The sequence below is a fragment of the Tachysurus fulvidraco genome, chromosome 3 (genome assembly GCF_022655615.1).
Source record: "Tachysurus fulvidraco isolate hzauxx_2018 chromosome 3, HZAU_PFXX_2.0, whole genome shotgun sequence".
In the NCBI taxonomy this organism is placed as follows: domain Eukaryota; kingdom Metazoa; phylum Chordata; class Actinopteri; order Siluriformes; family Bagridae; genus Tachysurus; species Tachysurus fulvidraco.
In genome coordinates this window covers 31,618,388-31,633,028 of record NC_062520.1, presented here as the reverse complement: position 1 = coordinate 31,633,028, position 14,641 = coordinate 31,618,388, and the positions used below count along the sequence as shown (strand labels likewise).

The 14,641-nt window shown below is 44.5% G+C and overlaps 4 protein-coding genes across 11 annotated transcripts in view; 3 read left to right on the top strand and 1 right to left on the bottom strand.

The window, feature by feature from the left end:
- Positions 1-33: 33 nt before the first annotated feature.
- On the top strand, positions 34-2,107 carry c3h16orf91 (chromosome 3 C16orf91 homolog). Of its 2 annotated transcripts, none has more exons than XM_047810829.1 (2): positions 34-197; positions 1,316-2,107. In XM_047810829.1, exons 1-2 carry the CDS (start codon positions 100-102, stop codon positions 1,656-1,658), a joined length of 441 nt encoding a protein of 146 aa, XP_047666785.1. In that variant the 5' UTR covers positions 34-99; the 3' UTR covers positions 1,659-2,107. The 2 variants fall into 2 exon arrangements, with proteins under 2 accessions (XP_047666785.1, XP_027034944.2); XM_027179143.2 differs by having other exon boundaries at positions 45-197; positions 1,286-2,107.
- A 1,186-nt stretch (positions 2,108-3,293) lies between these two features.
- On the bottom strand, positions 3,294-6,124 carry h3f3d (H3 histone, family 3D). The gene is made up of 4 exons (XM_027179144.2): positions 5,977-6,124; positions 5,015-5,167; positions 4,744-4,897; positions 3,294-3,815 (listed from the first exon to the last, which is right to left on the bottom strand). The coding sequence occupies exons 2-4, from the start codon at positions 5,140-5,142 to the stop codon at positions 3,687-3,689; spliced, it is 411 nt and encodes a 136-aa protein (XP_027034945.1). The 5' UTR covers positions 5,143-5,167; positions 5,977-6,124; the 3' UTR covers positions 3,294-3,686.
- An 87-nt stretch (positions 6,125-6,211) lies between these two features.
- c3h8orf33 (chromosome 3 C8orf33 homolog) lies at positions 6,212-9,010 on the top strand. 7 transcript variants are annotated; one of them, XM_027179133.2, is made up of 6 exons: positions 6,270-6,687; positions 6,961-7,068; positions 7,364-7,662; positions 7,828-7,918; positions 8,049-8,195; positions 8,723-9,010. In XM_027179133.2, the coding sequence occupies exons 3-6, from the start codon at positions 7,393-7,395 to the stop codon at positions 8,914-8,916; spliced, it is 702 nt and encodes a 233-aa protein (XP_027034934.1). In that variant the 5' UTR covers positions 6,270-6,687; positions 6,961-7,068; positions 7,364-7,392; the 3' UTR covers positions 8,917-9,010. The 7 variants fall into 7 exon arrangements, with proteins under 7 accessions (XP_027034937.1, XP_027034934.1, XP_027034930.1 ...); XM_027179129.2 differs by having other exon boundaries at positions 7,288-7,662; XM_027179131.2 differs by lacking the exon at positions 6,270-6,687 and adding an exon at positions 6,705-6,822 and having other exon boundaries at positions 7,288-7,662.
- Positions 9,011-9,510: 500 nt separating this feature from the next.
- anks3 (ankyrin repeat and sterile alpha motif domain containing 3) overlaps positions 9,511-14,641 on the top strand; it is a 7,620-nt gene continuing 2,489 nt past the window's right edge. Inside the window, exons 1-12 of the mRNA XM_027179121.2 lie at positions 9,511-9,743; positions 11,653-11,831; positions 11,946-12,144; positions 12,227-12,348; positions 12,426-12,507; positions 12,594-12,711; positions 12,896-13,033; positions 13,221-13,346; positions 13,555-13,667; positions 13,776-13,925; positions 14,039-14,163; positions 14,256-14,397. Of these exons, the coding sequence (XP_027034922.1) occupies positions 11,665-11,831; positions 11,946-12,144; positions 12,227-12,348; positions 12,426-12,507; positions 12,594-12,711; positions 12,896-13,033; positions 13,221-13,346; positions 13,555-13,667; positions 13,776-13,925; positions 14,039-14,163; positions 14,256-14,397 (1,482 nt within the window). The 5' untranslated portion in view covers positions 9,511-9,743; positions 11,653-11,664. The remainder of the gene's footprint in view (positions 9,744-11,652; positions 11,832-11,945; positions 12,145-12,226; positions 12,349-12,425; positions 12,508-12,593; positions 12,712-12,895; positions 13,034-13,220; positions 13,347-13,554; positions 13,668-13,775; positions 13,926-14,038; positions 14,164-14,255; positions 14,398-14,641) is intronic.

Sequence of the window (14,641 nt, the reverse complement as noted above, 5' to 3'; positions counted from 1 at the left end):
GTGAACACGGAGGAACGCTAGCGTTTCGGTTCTAACCGGACGTATTTGGGAGTGACACGCCATGTGTGACCTGACACACATGTGACCTGAGACACAACAATGTCAGCAGCAGCAGCAGCAGCAGCACGAAGGTGTGTGTTCAGTCATTTACTTCGTCACTCCGTAAGTCCTGGACAACACGAGCTGACCGTTTTGAGGTGAGTTTGCACTTTAGCTATAATTATAATCCCTTATAAAGGTTATTAAACAATTATGTATATATATATATAACGTCCCAAATCCCTTCCGTTAGATCAATACAGGATGTAGATGCACACTATGTAGGATGTCTTTACAGGAAGCATGAAGTGTTTAAACATTCTACAGCTATATATCTTATTATGTGTATATATATTCAAGATTAGGGCTGGGCGATATGACTGAAAACTGTATCACGATATCAGGGTTACGTATCGGTCGATATCGATAATTATTGATACTTTTTATGACGCATTTAAAATAAGGACCAGGAGAAAAATGTATTAGATTTAAACCTTTTTATTGTAAACTTCACCTTCGTCTGATCAGAATCCCCTCAGTTATTAAGACAGAAACGTCACCAACCAGGAAACCTCCAATAATTATAATGTAAACATGAGTCTAAAGTCACAATGAACACTTAACTATTATCTCTTAACATTTAAGGTGAGAAATGACAGAAAATGTAAGAAATGTTTAATAAAGTGTAATAAAATAGTGCAAAGTGTTAAATATAAACAGAGAAAGCTGAGGGTTTAGTGCGAGGAAGTTCACTAGCTGTTCACCTTCTGGTGAATAAAGTGTGTAAAATATGCGCAGTGTTTTGTAAAGAGAAATAAACCTGAGGTAGACTGAGATACGTCTGTAATATTAAACACAAACCTGATACGCTACAGTAACATTGTGTGTAATATAAAACCTACTGAAGAGGGATCCAGCAGACCGGCACGAGACGGTGATATGGCGCAAACCAACGTGATTCTGTTACATGATTGGCTGTTGCGTGTCACTCCCTAAGTTGCTAGGTTACCAGAGAGCGAGTGCCTTTGTTAATGCGACCAAACTCGCTTCGCAAACCTGTTTTCTTTTGACAAAGAATAAAAATTTATCAAACAACAATTTTTATTGATATCGATCACGTGTCTATCGCGATACATATCGTTATCCTTTTATCACCCAGCCCTATTCAAGACTATTCCTTACTTCAAGACCCGACTGTTTACTTGCTGCCTAATGATTAATATGTAAACATGTTTTTTCCCATAAGGCCATGCGCTTCACGATCGTTCTCTCTCAGTTCACAGCTCAGCACCAAGCCCCTTCAAACTCCAGGCTCCAGCGATGGTGAGGAAGTCCCAACTCAGCCCGTCAAGTTTTCCACGAGTAAAGCCAGCCACAAGACGTGGAAGGTGGAGCGTTCGATGGGAAGCAGGCTCCAGCGGCCGTGGTGGCAGGTTCTGCCCCTCAGCATCCTCACCGTGGGATTTCTTCTATGGTGCGTCTTCCGCAAGGAATCTGACATCGACCGCACTTTGGAAAAGCGGCTGTATGAACACTTACCAGGTTTACTGTCCAACATCGACGAGACGGAGGATGATGAGGAGACAGAAGAGAACGAAGAACTCAAAAAAACACCCTAATGACAGTTCAAAATGAAAATGGACGTTGATTATATTTATATTATGATTGTCATTGCTGCTGCATCTTGGTCATGAGATTGTGGAAATAAACACAGGTCTGTCCTGATGAGCTCGCCGGTTAAAGAGAAGTCATGACAAAAGCCACAGTTCCCTCTAAGCCACAAGACCGTGAGGTTCTAACTGTGTAACACTAAGCTACGGGTCGTCATCGGTGTTCATTGTGTAGTTCTCGAGACTGTGTTTAAACTTGTGTCTGTGGTTAGAAATAATTTGATGATAAAATGGATTCCAGTGAAGCATCACTATATGACCGAATGTTGGCTAATAAACGATTGGTAATTTGCAGTGATGTAATAGCAGTGAAACCCTTCAGGACATTTTGTGTTATTGGAAAATTCACCGCAGTCGTTACCTTATGTAACACGAATTAAACTTGATATCTGGCTGAACTTTTTATCGGTGCCATGTTTGTATGCAGCGCTGCTCTACGGCGATGGGAATCTTTTGAGTAAAGGCAGTTTTGGAAACAGTCCTAGTTTTCTTCTTTAACACTACGGTGGTCATTTTGTTTATCAAACACAACGTCAAACACTTTCATGAGAAGAACCTGAGGAGTCACAAAATAATCCCAGGGCTTGTTCAGAGAAATGGTTTGTTTGGATGAAGTGAAACCGTATTTCCCAATGGGCTAGTTGCCAATTTGAGTGAGATACCAAACCGTTCATGAAGTCTGACTCTCAGATGCTTGCTGGAGTCTAATTGACCGACAGAATCCACTTTTTTTTTTTTAAAGTAAACTGCAACTCTATCCAAAATATCGCACCTTGCCAGATCTCATCTTGATCATCTTCTCTGCCTCTAGCCCCACCCCATCGTATGACCAAAAATTTGCATATGTCCTCAGAATGCTGTTTGTGTTTCAAGGCTTTCATGAGGTACAATTTACAATTAAGGTCGTTTAAGCTCCGCCTTCCAATGAGCGATTGACTTGGTCTACAACCTGCAACGTTTGAGTTCACACCAGAGAAAATTAGACCAGCTTGCTGTTGCACGTTCATACAGCATGCAAGTGAGGCACTTAGACCTCCTATATGATCCACACACGGGGTGTTTTAATGGCTTAATAGCACAAGGCTTATAACGGTGTCAGCGGACTGTCTCTATAGATGTTTAGCAGGAAGGATGGACATCACATCAACACATCCATCACCTCTGGCTCACATTCAGATGCTACAGAAGTATTTTTTAAACACCCACACCGATCTGACCAGTTACTGTGAGAACAGCCCACAAGGGGGCGCTAGCTGGTTCAGGAAAGTGCCGACAGACTTTAAGCCTTTAACATTTTCTTGTGTAGCTTTTTTTTCCTAACTTCCAGCAGCAGAAACTAAACACTCACTTGTATTCTCGAGGTTCTGAAGGATTTAAAGAACACATTATAGAAAAGCACAGAGTTTATAGTTCAGGTTCCTCCAAAAGTTTCACACCCGAGTGTTTCCACAAACAAACACTTACCTGTAGATATAAAGGCAATGAAGTTCTTGCAAATTTTTACCTGCACTGTGAACCCTAAACGAGTCGACGCAGTCATACCAAGACATTTTCCTGTGACTAAATCCACACACACACACAAAATGAGGTAGTGGAAAGTTTATTTACAACCAGATGGCCACAATGAAAAGAGAAAAATAAAATGGACACATCCTAATAAATTCCCCATGTAGCATGCAGACTAGAGCGCACAGGTAAGAGGTATATACCAAAGTCTAAAATACAAACTTTAAAACCCTGAGAGGAGCTCCCGGAATGTTCTGACACCACCCCTTACTGCCACCACCCAAGAACCACACCATGACCCCCTCCCCTACCGTCACTACTCGAATAAAAAAAGAAAGAAAGGAATACAAAAGTAAGCTTAAAACTATAACGAGCATGTAGTCAAGAGTAAGAACCAGCCCTGGATCCTGCCCCCCTTCCTCCCCCTCCAAAAAAAAAAAAAAAATTACAAATACAGAGAGAGCAGGTTGTTTAAGCACGTTCGCCACGGATTCGCCGGGCCAGCTGGATGTCCTTGGGCATGATGGTCACGCGCTTGGCGTGGATGGCACACAAGTTGGTGTCCTCGAAGAGACCCACCAGGTACGCCTCACTCGCCTCCTGTGGAACACACACACACCACGTTAGAGTTGCAGAGACACGTTAGTGTTTAAACATTACGAGTCTCTTAATCTACGACTCTTCGATTTTATTTATTTACTTTGTCATGCAGTGACGTTTAAATCGTTTATTGCTCGTCAGACTGCAAGAACACACGATGTGTCAAAATCGGACAGATTTGTCCCGGGTTTTAGGGAATCAGTCCATGACATGTTCGGACCTGCATTCTCACTAAAATGACAGGTAGCAGCAAACAATTCTTTGACAAATCCTTAATTTAAAAACAAATAAATGTAACTAAGTGGGGGGGGGGGTTGGAAGTGTATGGCACAAGTCATTGTTGAGAGGTTCTTGCTGAGACTCGATCTTTCTTGAACAACTAGAAAAGAGTCAATAAGTTATAAAAATGTCAAGACTTGTCTATACACAATGTGCATGATATCATTACCAAACGATTTGCATGCACTGAGAATGAGTCGAGACAGAAAAACGACCCATCAGTCCGTTTAAAAGGAGATATTTCAAGGTTTCTAAAGGCATCGTCTGTGCATCGATGACGTGCAAAGTTTCTTTTCATGCGTGTCAAGCTCCAGATAAAGTGTAAACGACGATACATTCTGTACATGGACCAGAGAGTCGTTAAACAGGATTCCTCCGAATGATGAGTTCATTTGAAATATTTTAAACCACCGTCAACATAATTCAAGTTGCTCTACTGTCTAGTTCCACAGTTTCTCAGAATGAAGTAAAACCGCTTGAATAAACTGTCTACAGACTGCCGTACGTTCTCACAAGGCACACATCAGGGACGTGATTCAGTCCCATCGTCTCAGACAGACTGTACGTTTACGTCCCACAGCACTGATGCTGAGAACCATGTTGTAGATCTGCATTCGAGGTCAATTTATCTTAGACCTCCTGAGCTGACCTGCAGGGCCCCGATGGCGGCGCTCTGGAAGCGGAGATCGGTCTTGAAGTCCTGGGCGATTTCCCTCACCAGGCGCTGGAAGGGCAGTTTGCGGATCAACAGCTCGGTGGATTTTTGGTACCGACGGATCTCTCGAAGAGCCACGGTACCGGGGCTGTAGAACAGAAAGGTAAGGATCAGTCATACGTAGGGTGGATAGAAGCATGTAAACAAGACGCACATGATTTAACCCGTGTAAACACAGAGGAGAATGTGAGCCACTAACACTCACCGGTATCGATGGGGTTTCTTCACTCCGCCGGTAGAGGGCGCACTTTTGCGTGCAGCCTTAGTGGCCAGTTGCTTCCTCGGAGCTTTTCCTCCGGTAGATTTCCTTGCTGTCTGCTTTGTACGTGCCATTGCACCTGTATGGTAACGCCCTCAGCTACAAGGGCACAAAGGGTTATTACACACCAACACACACCACACCTACGGTATTAAACTCAGTACATCAGGACCCCACAAACCCCCCCTTCTGTCCAAACAGTGCATATAGCCGCTGTCTCAGAAAAACAAACAGCGGAACGAGCCAATCCGCGCCGAGGATTCGGAACTAGCCGGCCAATCAGAGCTTAGGAGGCGGGACGCGCCGAAATACTACTATAGGAGAGAGGGGGTGGGTGTTGTGAAGTGGGGGGAATAGAACGCGGGTGTTAAAGGATCGAATTATGATCAATATCTGGTCAACATCTGTTTACACACACACGCGACAGGTCACATCATCACACACACACACACACCACAATACAGTTCCAACATTAATTTAAAAGCCTAATAAGAATCCAAGCCTAGATCCTCGGCCACCATTACACGACACCCAACACACACGTTTATAACCAACATGGCGTCTCAGAACAGATACAGTCTGGTCCTTTGTTCAGCTCACAGGACGAAAAGCCCGCCAATAACTAAACACACACTCACGCACACACACACAGCTGGTACAAATCACACGTGTGATCACTGACTAAAACGTCCACATGTTCACGTGAAACAAGCGAAAGTGCTGAAACAGAGCGACTTGTACACAAACCCCCGTATTATTGTTGTTGTTATGCTAAAGGCTAAAGAGCGGCTGGTTTGTTCCTCACAGCGCTTTAACGTCACTACAAAACCTGTGTGTGGAGATAAAAACGAGTCTAAATCGCCCGAACAACACGCGTATACACCAAAACGTGTAAAAGTAGCACTTACATGTCGTCTTTTCACGTCTCGGTTACCCACAACAAAAAATAAACACGAAGCGTCGCTCAGAGAACCGGCTGCTTGAACTTTATTTATACGTTCGAGTGACGTAACCGCGAACGTGCCCCGCCCTCGAGGTCACTGATTGGTCAGAACCGAATGACTGACGTGCGCAATGCCGCATTTATAAGTTTGTTTAAGCGACGCGGTTTAGCGTATGATCTTGAACGGGTTGTAAGTGAATAAGTGAATATTCGTGGCCACGTTTGTGGGTTCGATGTTCTTTCTGTCACTCAGTGGATCACATACACGTCAACACACGGTCTTAGATCACATCCCCGTCTTAAGTCATTTCCTGTCGTTAATCCCAAAAATATGATTTGAATCTGATCAGACTTTGAGTCTAAAAAACACCGAGTCAAAGAAATCAAAGAAAAAAAACCTCATTTTTTCGTCGTCGATTTATTTTTGTTTATCGTTGATATCCGTGATCACCCGGAACTATTAAAGTGCATAGGGGTTTCCGAACGGACAGTTAATATCGGTGCACCAATTCTCCGAGCTAGGTCCTGGATATTATTTTTGATATACTTTACTGCTTAATGTATTCGAGCCGCGGTTGAATTATCTACGAATATCGTTTGTTTTTGCATGTATGACTGTACATTAAGCTTATTTGGATTAAACCTGCATACCGAAGGAGACCAGAAGAAGACGCGGGTGAGTTAGAAGCCGGATCCCAAACCGCGGCGGACTTCCTCCCTAAGTGCACTACATAGGGCGTAACCTCACCGGGTTTAACGGCACACTGTAGTGCACTACACGGGAAAGTCAGGTGTTTGGGACACGACCGGGGTTTGTGCTTTTGCTCGTTAGAATGATGTCACTAAAGTGTGATAATTTTGCTGTTTTTAACATTCGAGTTCAGTTTAATAATCGGGGCGACGAAGAGACGCATCATTTAATACAGACGGTTCTGTCTCGTTCGTTCAGGTGAAAGACAAACTGTTTGTAAAGACAGACATTTGGCCGACAGGTTAAACTCACCCGGTTAGAAACAAACTGTTTACAGTGACACACACTTCAGATTGTTTCGTTAAGGTGAGACACAGTTACCCTGAGAGAAGGGCATGAACTAATGATCTAAAACTTGTATATCCTGTGTGTGTATGTTTCTGTGTGTGTACGTGTGTGTGTATTTATGTGTGTGTATATATGTATGTATGTCTGTCTGTCTGTGTGTATATTTTTGTATGTACGTGTGTGTGTGTGTGTGTGTGTGTGTGTGTGTGTGTGTGTGTGTGTGTGTGTGTGTGACAGATGCAGATGAGAGGTAATTCGGCTCCGTTTCACTGGCAGCGCAGCGACAACTCCTTTTCCTTTACCTTTTCCCCAGTGATCTCTCCCTCACCGCCCCAAAGCATCATGGACCCGGACGAGTCCCAAACCGGACACGCTGCGGACTCAGAATCCAGTTCAGGTTTCGCTTTCAACTTCCGGATCCCTGCTGAATCGGAGCAGAAGAGTGACCCGGAACCCTGCACAGGGAAAACAGTGATGAGTGAAACGGCCCAAGGCTCGGAGTCCTCTACATCCAAGAAGAAGAAGAAGAAGAAGAAGAAACCAGGAGCAGCTGTAGAGGAGAATGTAAATAAAACGAGGGAGGAAGCACCCAAGCAGGAGAGCACTGAACTGGTTAGTGAGAAAACACTCTCTCTCTCTCTCTCTCTCTCTCTCTCTCTCTCTCTCTCTCTCTCTCTCTCTCTCTCTCTCTGCCCCCCCCTCTGTCTGTCTGTCTGTCACTCACTCTCTCTCTCTCACACATACAGACACTAACACCAAGGCTTCTGTGCTTGTCAGACTCCAGAGCAGCAGCTGAGTAGAGAACTGGACTGGTGTATTGAGCAACTGGAGTTGGGACTGAGGACTCAAAAATCCTCCACTAAACAAAGCAAGTTACACACACACACACACACACACACACACAGAGAGAGAGAGAGAGAGAGCTGACAGTTACTTAAACACTCCTTCAAATCCCTAATTCACCGCTAAACAGTTTACGAACTTTGTGTGTGTAACAGGAGAGGAAGCCTCTCGTGCTCTAAAGACTCTGCGCAGTTCCAAAGCACCGATGGTGAAGAAGAGGCAAGTGATGAGAGCCGTGTCTGGAGATTACCGCAAAAAGATGGAGCAGGACAGAGAGAGACAATACAAACTGATCAGCTCAGGTGAGACACATACATTTTAGTGTGGAGACAGACACGTATGTGACAGTCAGTGTGGGGACAGACACGTATGTGACAGTCAGTGTGGGGACAGACACGTATGTGACAGTCAGTGTGGGGACAGACACGTATGTGATAGTCAGTGTGGGCACAGACACGTCGGCTATAGAAACACGGTTCAGTTCAGAACGTGAGAGACAAGAACAGTTAAGACAGTTCTGTGAGACACAGACAGTTCTGTGAGACACAGACAGTTCTGTGAGACACAGACAGTTCTGTGAGACACAGACAGTTCTGTGAGACACAGACAGCTCTGTGAGACACAGACAGCTCTGTGAGACACAGACAGCTCTGTGAGACACAGACAGCTCTGTGAGACACAGACAGCTCTGTGAGACACAGACAGCTCTGTGAGACACAGACAGCTCTGTGAGACACAGACAGCTCTGTGAGACACAGACAGATCAGATCTATCCTCCCAGGTGTGTAATTGTGTATAATTAAATACAGCTCTGTAATGTGTCTCACAGCGATGTCCTCAGCGAAGGTGACATGCGTGTCAGAGCCTGGATGTAGAGCAGTGTATCACCGGCGCGCTGAGACTCACAGACCTCCAGCACACAACACAGACGCTTCACCTCTGACTGAGCAGACACACGGCACCGGGGACAGATTTGTGTTCAGACCTTCAGGAGAGGAGTTTCGCTTTAACTTCAGTCTCTGATCGTCCTCACTGAGGGGAAAACAGTGTTTCTCTGTGAATGTGTTTTTATTTTTAACATCATTATGACGTTGTTTAATAAACATTAGAAATCCTGTGGCTGTTTCACTGTGAGCTGCTTCAGCACATCACTTCTCTGAAGTGAAGCTTCAATGTGATTCATCCATCCATCCATCCATCCATCCATCCATCAATGTGATTCATTAGGTTTAAAAACTCCACTGTGACGTCATAATGACGCGACCACTGAGTTCTCACGGAGTAAAACATAAAACACAGCGCCGAACATCAAACCAGCACCAGAATCTCTACAAATACATGACGGTTATAACGAGACAAAATATTAGCCGTAGTTTTATACAGATTTAAATCCTCACAATCCTGTACAGACCTATAAACCCGTCTAGTGCACGGTTTTAACGTTGCCATGGAAACGAGGCGTAACGGCGCTGTAAACTTAACCTTTTTTATTTATTTATTTTTTAAATCATCGTCTTAAATTCGTTTTAAACAATGAAATATTTTTTTCAACTGTTTCACGAGTCTCTGATATAAACAACTTAACACACACACAGAGTATTAAAAGTTTTCTGACTGAATCTCATACGTCACCAGTTTTTCCTCCCGCTGAGCTTCATGGGAGTTGTAGTCTTTCCTTCCGCATGCAGACGCCAACAGCGGCAGGGACGCAGACCTACAGAACTACATTTCCCGGTATCAGTTGAGCCGCTGTTCTAACGGCACTGTTTATGTCCCCGTGTTGTTACTGAGATCTTCGGCACCGGCGGAATTGTTTGTTCACAACAATAAAACTTCGCTCTGACATTTCAGTAAGTTCAGAAAACTCTTTTCTTCTTTACTTTGTTTTGAAACTCTTTCCACACGTACGTCGGTGTAAATAAGACGCCTTTTCTTTCTCGTTCTTGCCGACAGATAAAGACTAACTTTGTGTAGCCTGGACTTTAACAACAACCTTTAAACAAACACACAGACTTATTAAAACAGAAATGTCCAAAACCTCTGGCGTTAAATGTCCTTCAAACCGTCATTCCGCAGCATCGAGACCGAATCCCGAATGAATCCGCGATCCCTACATAGGTGCCCTACATAGGGGACGAGACTACAGGCTTCTACAGCTGACCAAGTGCACTATGTGAATCATACGGAGCTTTTTGGGACTCGACACATGAGCCGAACATAACGGAGTATCTTTAGTGATTCGTTTTATTCAATTGAGTCGAATCTTTAACTAGTAGTTTAAAACTACACATGTATGCGGTCGTGTGCAAAAGTTTAGGCACCCCTGACAGTTTCAAAATGAAATAACTTGCTGATCCAAACACCCAAATATTCATAAATGTAAATCATACATTTATGAATATTTGGGTGTTTGGATCAGCAATTTATTTCATTTTGATCTGTCAAATAACTGAAGGACACTAAAGTGATATTTTAGGAGTGAAATGAGGTTTATTGGATTAACAGAAAATGTGCAATATGCAGAAAAACAAAATTAGACGGGTGCATAAATTTGGGCACCCTTGCCATTTTGTTGATTTGAATACCTGTAACTACTTATTAATTGGAACACACAATTGGTTTGGTGGCTCATTAAGCCTTGAACTTCATAGACCGGTGCATCTGATCATGAGAAAAGGTATTTGAGGTGGCCGATTGCACGTGGTTGTTCTCTTTGACGTTCCTTTGAAGAGCAGCAACATGGAGGCCTCAAAACAACTCTCAAATGACCTGAAAACAAAGATTGTTCAACATTATGGTTTAGGGGAAGGTTACAAAAAGTTACCGCAGAGATACAAGCTTTCAGTGTCCACTGTGAGGAACATAGTGAGGAAATGGAAGACCACAGGCACAGTTCTTGTTAAAGCCAGAAGTGGCAGGACACGTAAAATATTGGAGAGGTGAAGGATGGAGAGAACGGTCATAAACAGACCACCTGAGGAATCAGGTTACGCCGGGGCTGGATATCTCAACAAGACAACGACCCAAAACACTGCTTAAAATATACTCTGGCATTTACGCAGAGGAACAAGTACAATGTTCTGGAGTCACCATCCCAGACCTCAGACCTTAAGATCATTGAACATCTGTGGAGTGATATGAAGCGGGCTTTCCAGCTCGGCAACCATCAAACCTAACTGACCTGGAGATGTTTTGTAAGGAGGAACGGTCCAAAATACATTCATCCAGAATCCAGACACTCATTACAGGCTATAGGAAGCGTCTAGAGGCTGTTATTTCTGCTAAAGGAGGCTCGACTAAATATTTATGAAAAAAATCATGCACCTGTCTAATTTTGTTTTTCTGCATATTGCACATTTTCTGTTAATCCAATAAACCTCATTTCACTCCTAAAATATCACTTTAGTGTCCTTCAGTTATTTGACAGTTTCAAAAGGAAATAAATTGCTGATCCAAACACCCAAATATTTATAAATGAAAATCATGGAAATTGTCAGGGGTGCCTAAACTTTTGCATACGTCAGTAAATACACCGGTTTTCAGGGAAGTTTAAGAAAGGTCAAGTTACACAAATGTTTACAAACTCTGAATGGAAGCATTTGATTTCTAATGTTTTTGTTTTTCTAGCAGTCCTGTATATCATGATGAACACAGTGTATAAATGTTAGCATACATTCGTCCCCAGTATGATGCTTCATTGCTGTGATTTATACCAACAGTTGGTATGATTTTTTATTTTTTTTATTTTTTAATCTGCAGGCTTACTGAAGGATGTCGGAACTCAGCGATGAAGCGAGCGAGTCGGAGCAGCTGGACTCGAGTCTGTCTGTGTGGCTGTCCGACAGCGAGAGTGGCCAGGATGAGCTCAACGTACCCCTGGACCTCCATACAGCCTGCTCCATCGGCCAGTATGACGTCGTGGCTGAGTGCATTCACAGGTGATGCTGCTTAGATTTATCGCTCGATGAAGCTCCAAGGGCAAAAGACGTACAGTATCGAATCGGCTGTGGTCAGTATGTAGCGTGAATTATGTATTATGGGTTTCTCTGCAGAGGTGACGTAGACGTGGATGGAAGGAACCTCGGCGATTGGACACCACTCATGTACGCGGCATATATCGGTCATGACAACATTGTTAACTTGCTCCTGGAATCTGGGGTTAGCGTCAACGCGAGCACCGCTAAGGGGTTAACGCCATTAATGCTAGCTGCTAGCTGTGGAAACGAGAGCATTGCTTACTTTCTCCTGCAGGTACAAGCCTAAGAATCTTAGTATAAGTCCCCTATTTGTAGTCCAGGCTTCTGATTGGCTGTAACCGTTTCTCTTTGTAAAGCAAGGGGCGGAGCTAGAGCGTAAGGACGGACGCAGCTGGACAGCTCTTCTGCACAGCACAAGCACCGGACATCAACAGATGGTCAAATTTCTCCTGGACAACAACGCAAATCCCAACATCAAGTAAGACGCCAACACGGACACCCGAAACATAAAGTTTGGCATCACCGCTGACCTTCGTGTTTTGTCTTTTCTGTTAGAGAGCCCGTGTTTGGGTTCACACCGCTAATGGAGGCTGCAGCATCAGGCCACGAGATCATCATCCAGTACCTCCTCGACCACGTGAGTGTGTGTATTTCAGTGTACCTGCATATCCGACACCAGACGTCCCGGTCATGTGTAGCACCGTGTGTGTGTGTGATCTGCAGGGTGCACGAGTCGAGGAGAGGAACTTCAAAGGCGAGACGGCGAGAGTGTTAGCCATGACGTACGGCCACACGAAAATCGCGAGCCTCATCGACATGCACTGCCTGAGAGCAAAAACAGGTCAGAAGCAACGTAGCGCGTTTAAGTGGAACGTCGTCTAACCTTCAACACCGTAGATGTAAACTTTGAATCCAGTTACCGTGTCCTCTATGGTTTGTCCTTTCACTGTTGCTGAGCAGATCATGTTTTAGAGCCGCAATACCAGTATAATATAATAACAAGCAGTAAATCTCTCTCCATACAGGTGTGTACGAGGAGCTGAGCTCGTCAGAGGAAGACAGCGCAGCTCCAAGAACCAGGTCAAGCCGCAGCAGAGCCAGAGGCCCGAGCATACACGACGGCCCGCAGGCTATAGCTCGCTTTAGAGTCGCCCCCAAACCCGGTACACACACACACACACACACACACACACCAGAACTTTCTACCTTATTGAGTAAAAGTATATAAAACAATGTTTATTTTAGAAGGAATTTCCATCTCTCTCTCTCTCACTCTCTCTCTCTCTCTCTCTCTCTCTCTCTCTCTCTAAAATACATGTATTCTTTTGGCTTGTCTTGGGTGGTGTACAGAGCCAGCACTGGCTCCACCGGGCTACATGACCTTCCGTGACGTGGGTGAACAAAACGAGGGCATTTGCAACCGTGATGTCACGTCCCCCATTAACGAGCTGGATGGCCAGAGCAACAGCAGTCGAGGTAGCTCTCTTTAGACCGGTTATCGGTTCGTCCTCCAACAGTTATAATTCCTTCTCAATGCAGATTGTCGATAATCTCAAGCTGCTCCATCGCATTCACAACACACCGATGTTCAGTCCCTGTGCAGTGTGAGGATTAGTGAGCTAGTCTAAAACCTCTGGCATGATGTGGAGACACTAACAGTGTATGTTTGTGTATCGGTGTGAAGATGAGCTGGTCTTCGATAACGACATGCCCACAATACGGAGCAGCAGCAGCAGCAGCGAGGGTCTGCCTCGACTCCTCGGCCTCAGCAGGGAAGCGTCGCTAGAGAGCAACGAGGTAACTGTGGCAGCAGCTCCCCAAACCCCACCCGCATCAGGACCACACCCAGCAGCATGTACAGGCAGACAGATAGAAGGTTAAATCCACACTTTGTTTTTCTCCAAGGACTCGGACCAGGCAAAGAGGAGCTGTCCCCGGCGCCCCAACAAGCCCCATCACACCAAGGGAAAGAGTCGTCATAGTAACAGTGACTCTGGTGGAAATTACGGGATACCAGATCCACCTGGACCTCCCCCTACTTACAAAGGTCCCAAGGTAGATACGATTCTGTTTTATTTTCAGCACTGTAAGACTTTATATCAAGCATACATCAATGTTTACACGTGTGTGTGTGTGTGTGTGTGTGTGTGTGTGTGTGCTGATGTCAGGACCTGGCAGAGTTCCTGGAACAGATAGGCTTTAGCAAGTATCTCCCTTTGCTAGAGGAGCAGGATATTGACCTGAGAATCTTCCTCACACTGACCGAGAACGATCTCAAAGAAGTGGGCATCACGTGAGTAGCCATCCGGACCCCCCGCACACACACACACACACACACACACTCTTAATTCTACACCTATTACATTCTATCTGTTTTGTCCCAAGGTTGTTTGGCCCCAAGAGGAAGATGACATCAGCGATAGCCCGCTGGCATAGTAACGCCCGACCACCAAGTGACGCGTTAGAGCAGGCTTACGCTGACAAGCTTGAGGCTGAGATGCAAGAGATGGCTATTCAGCTCCATAAGGTGATTATATATAGTGACGTAGCACAATAGTCACTGTTTACTGTTGACTCCTGCTTCAATATGAGAAGTATAGAAATATAAATACTGTATTCAGCTCCATAAGGACATTATATACTGTGTGCTTTTAAAAAACAGTTCTATCTGCTGTATTCATCTGTGTGATGTAGCCCTATAACTGCTATATTAAGCTCCATAAAGCATTCGAGTAATTGCTGTTTAGAGCAGTATGAACGCACAGTAGCAG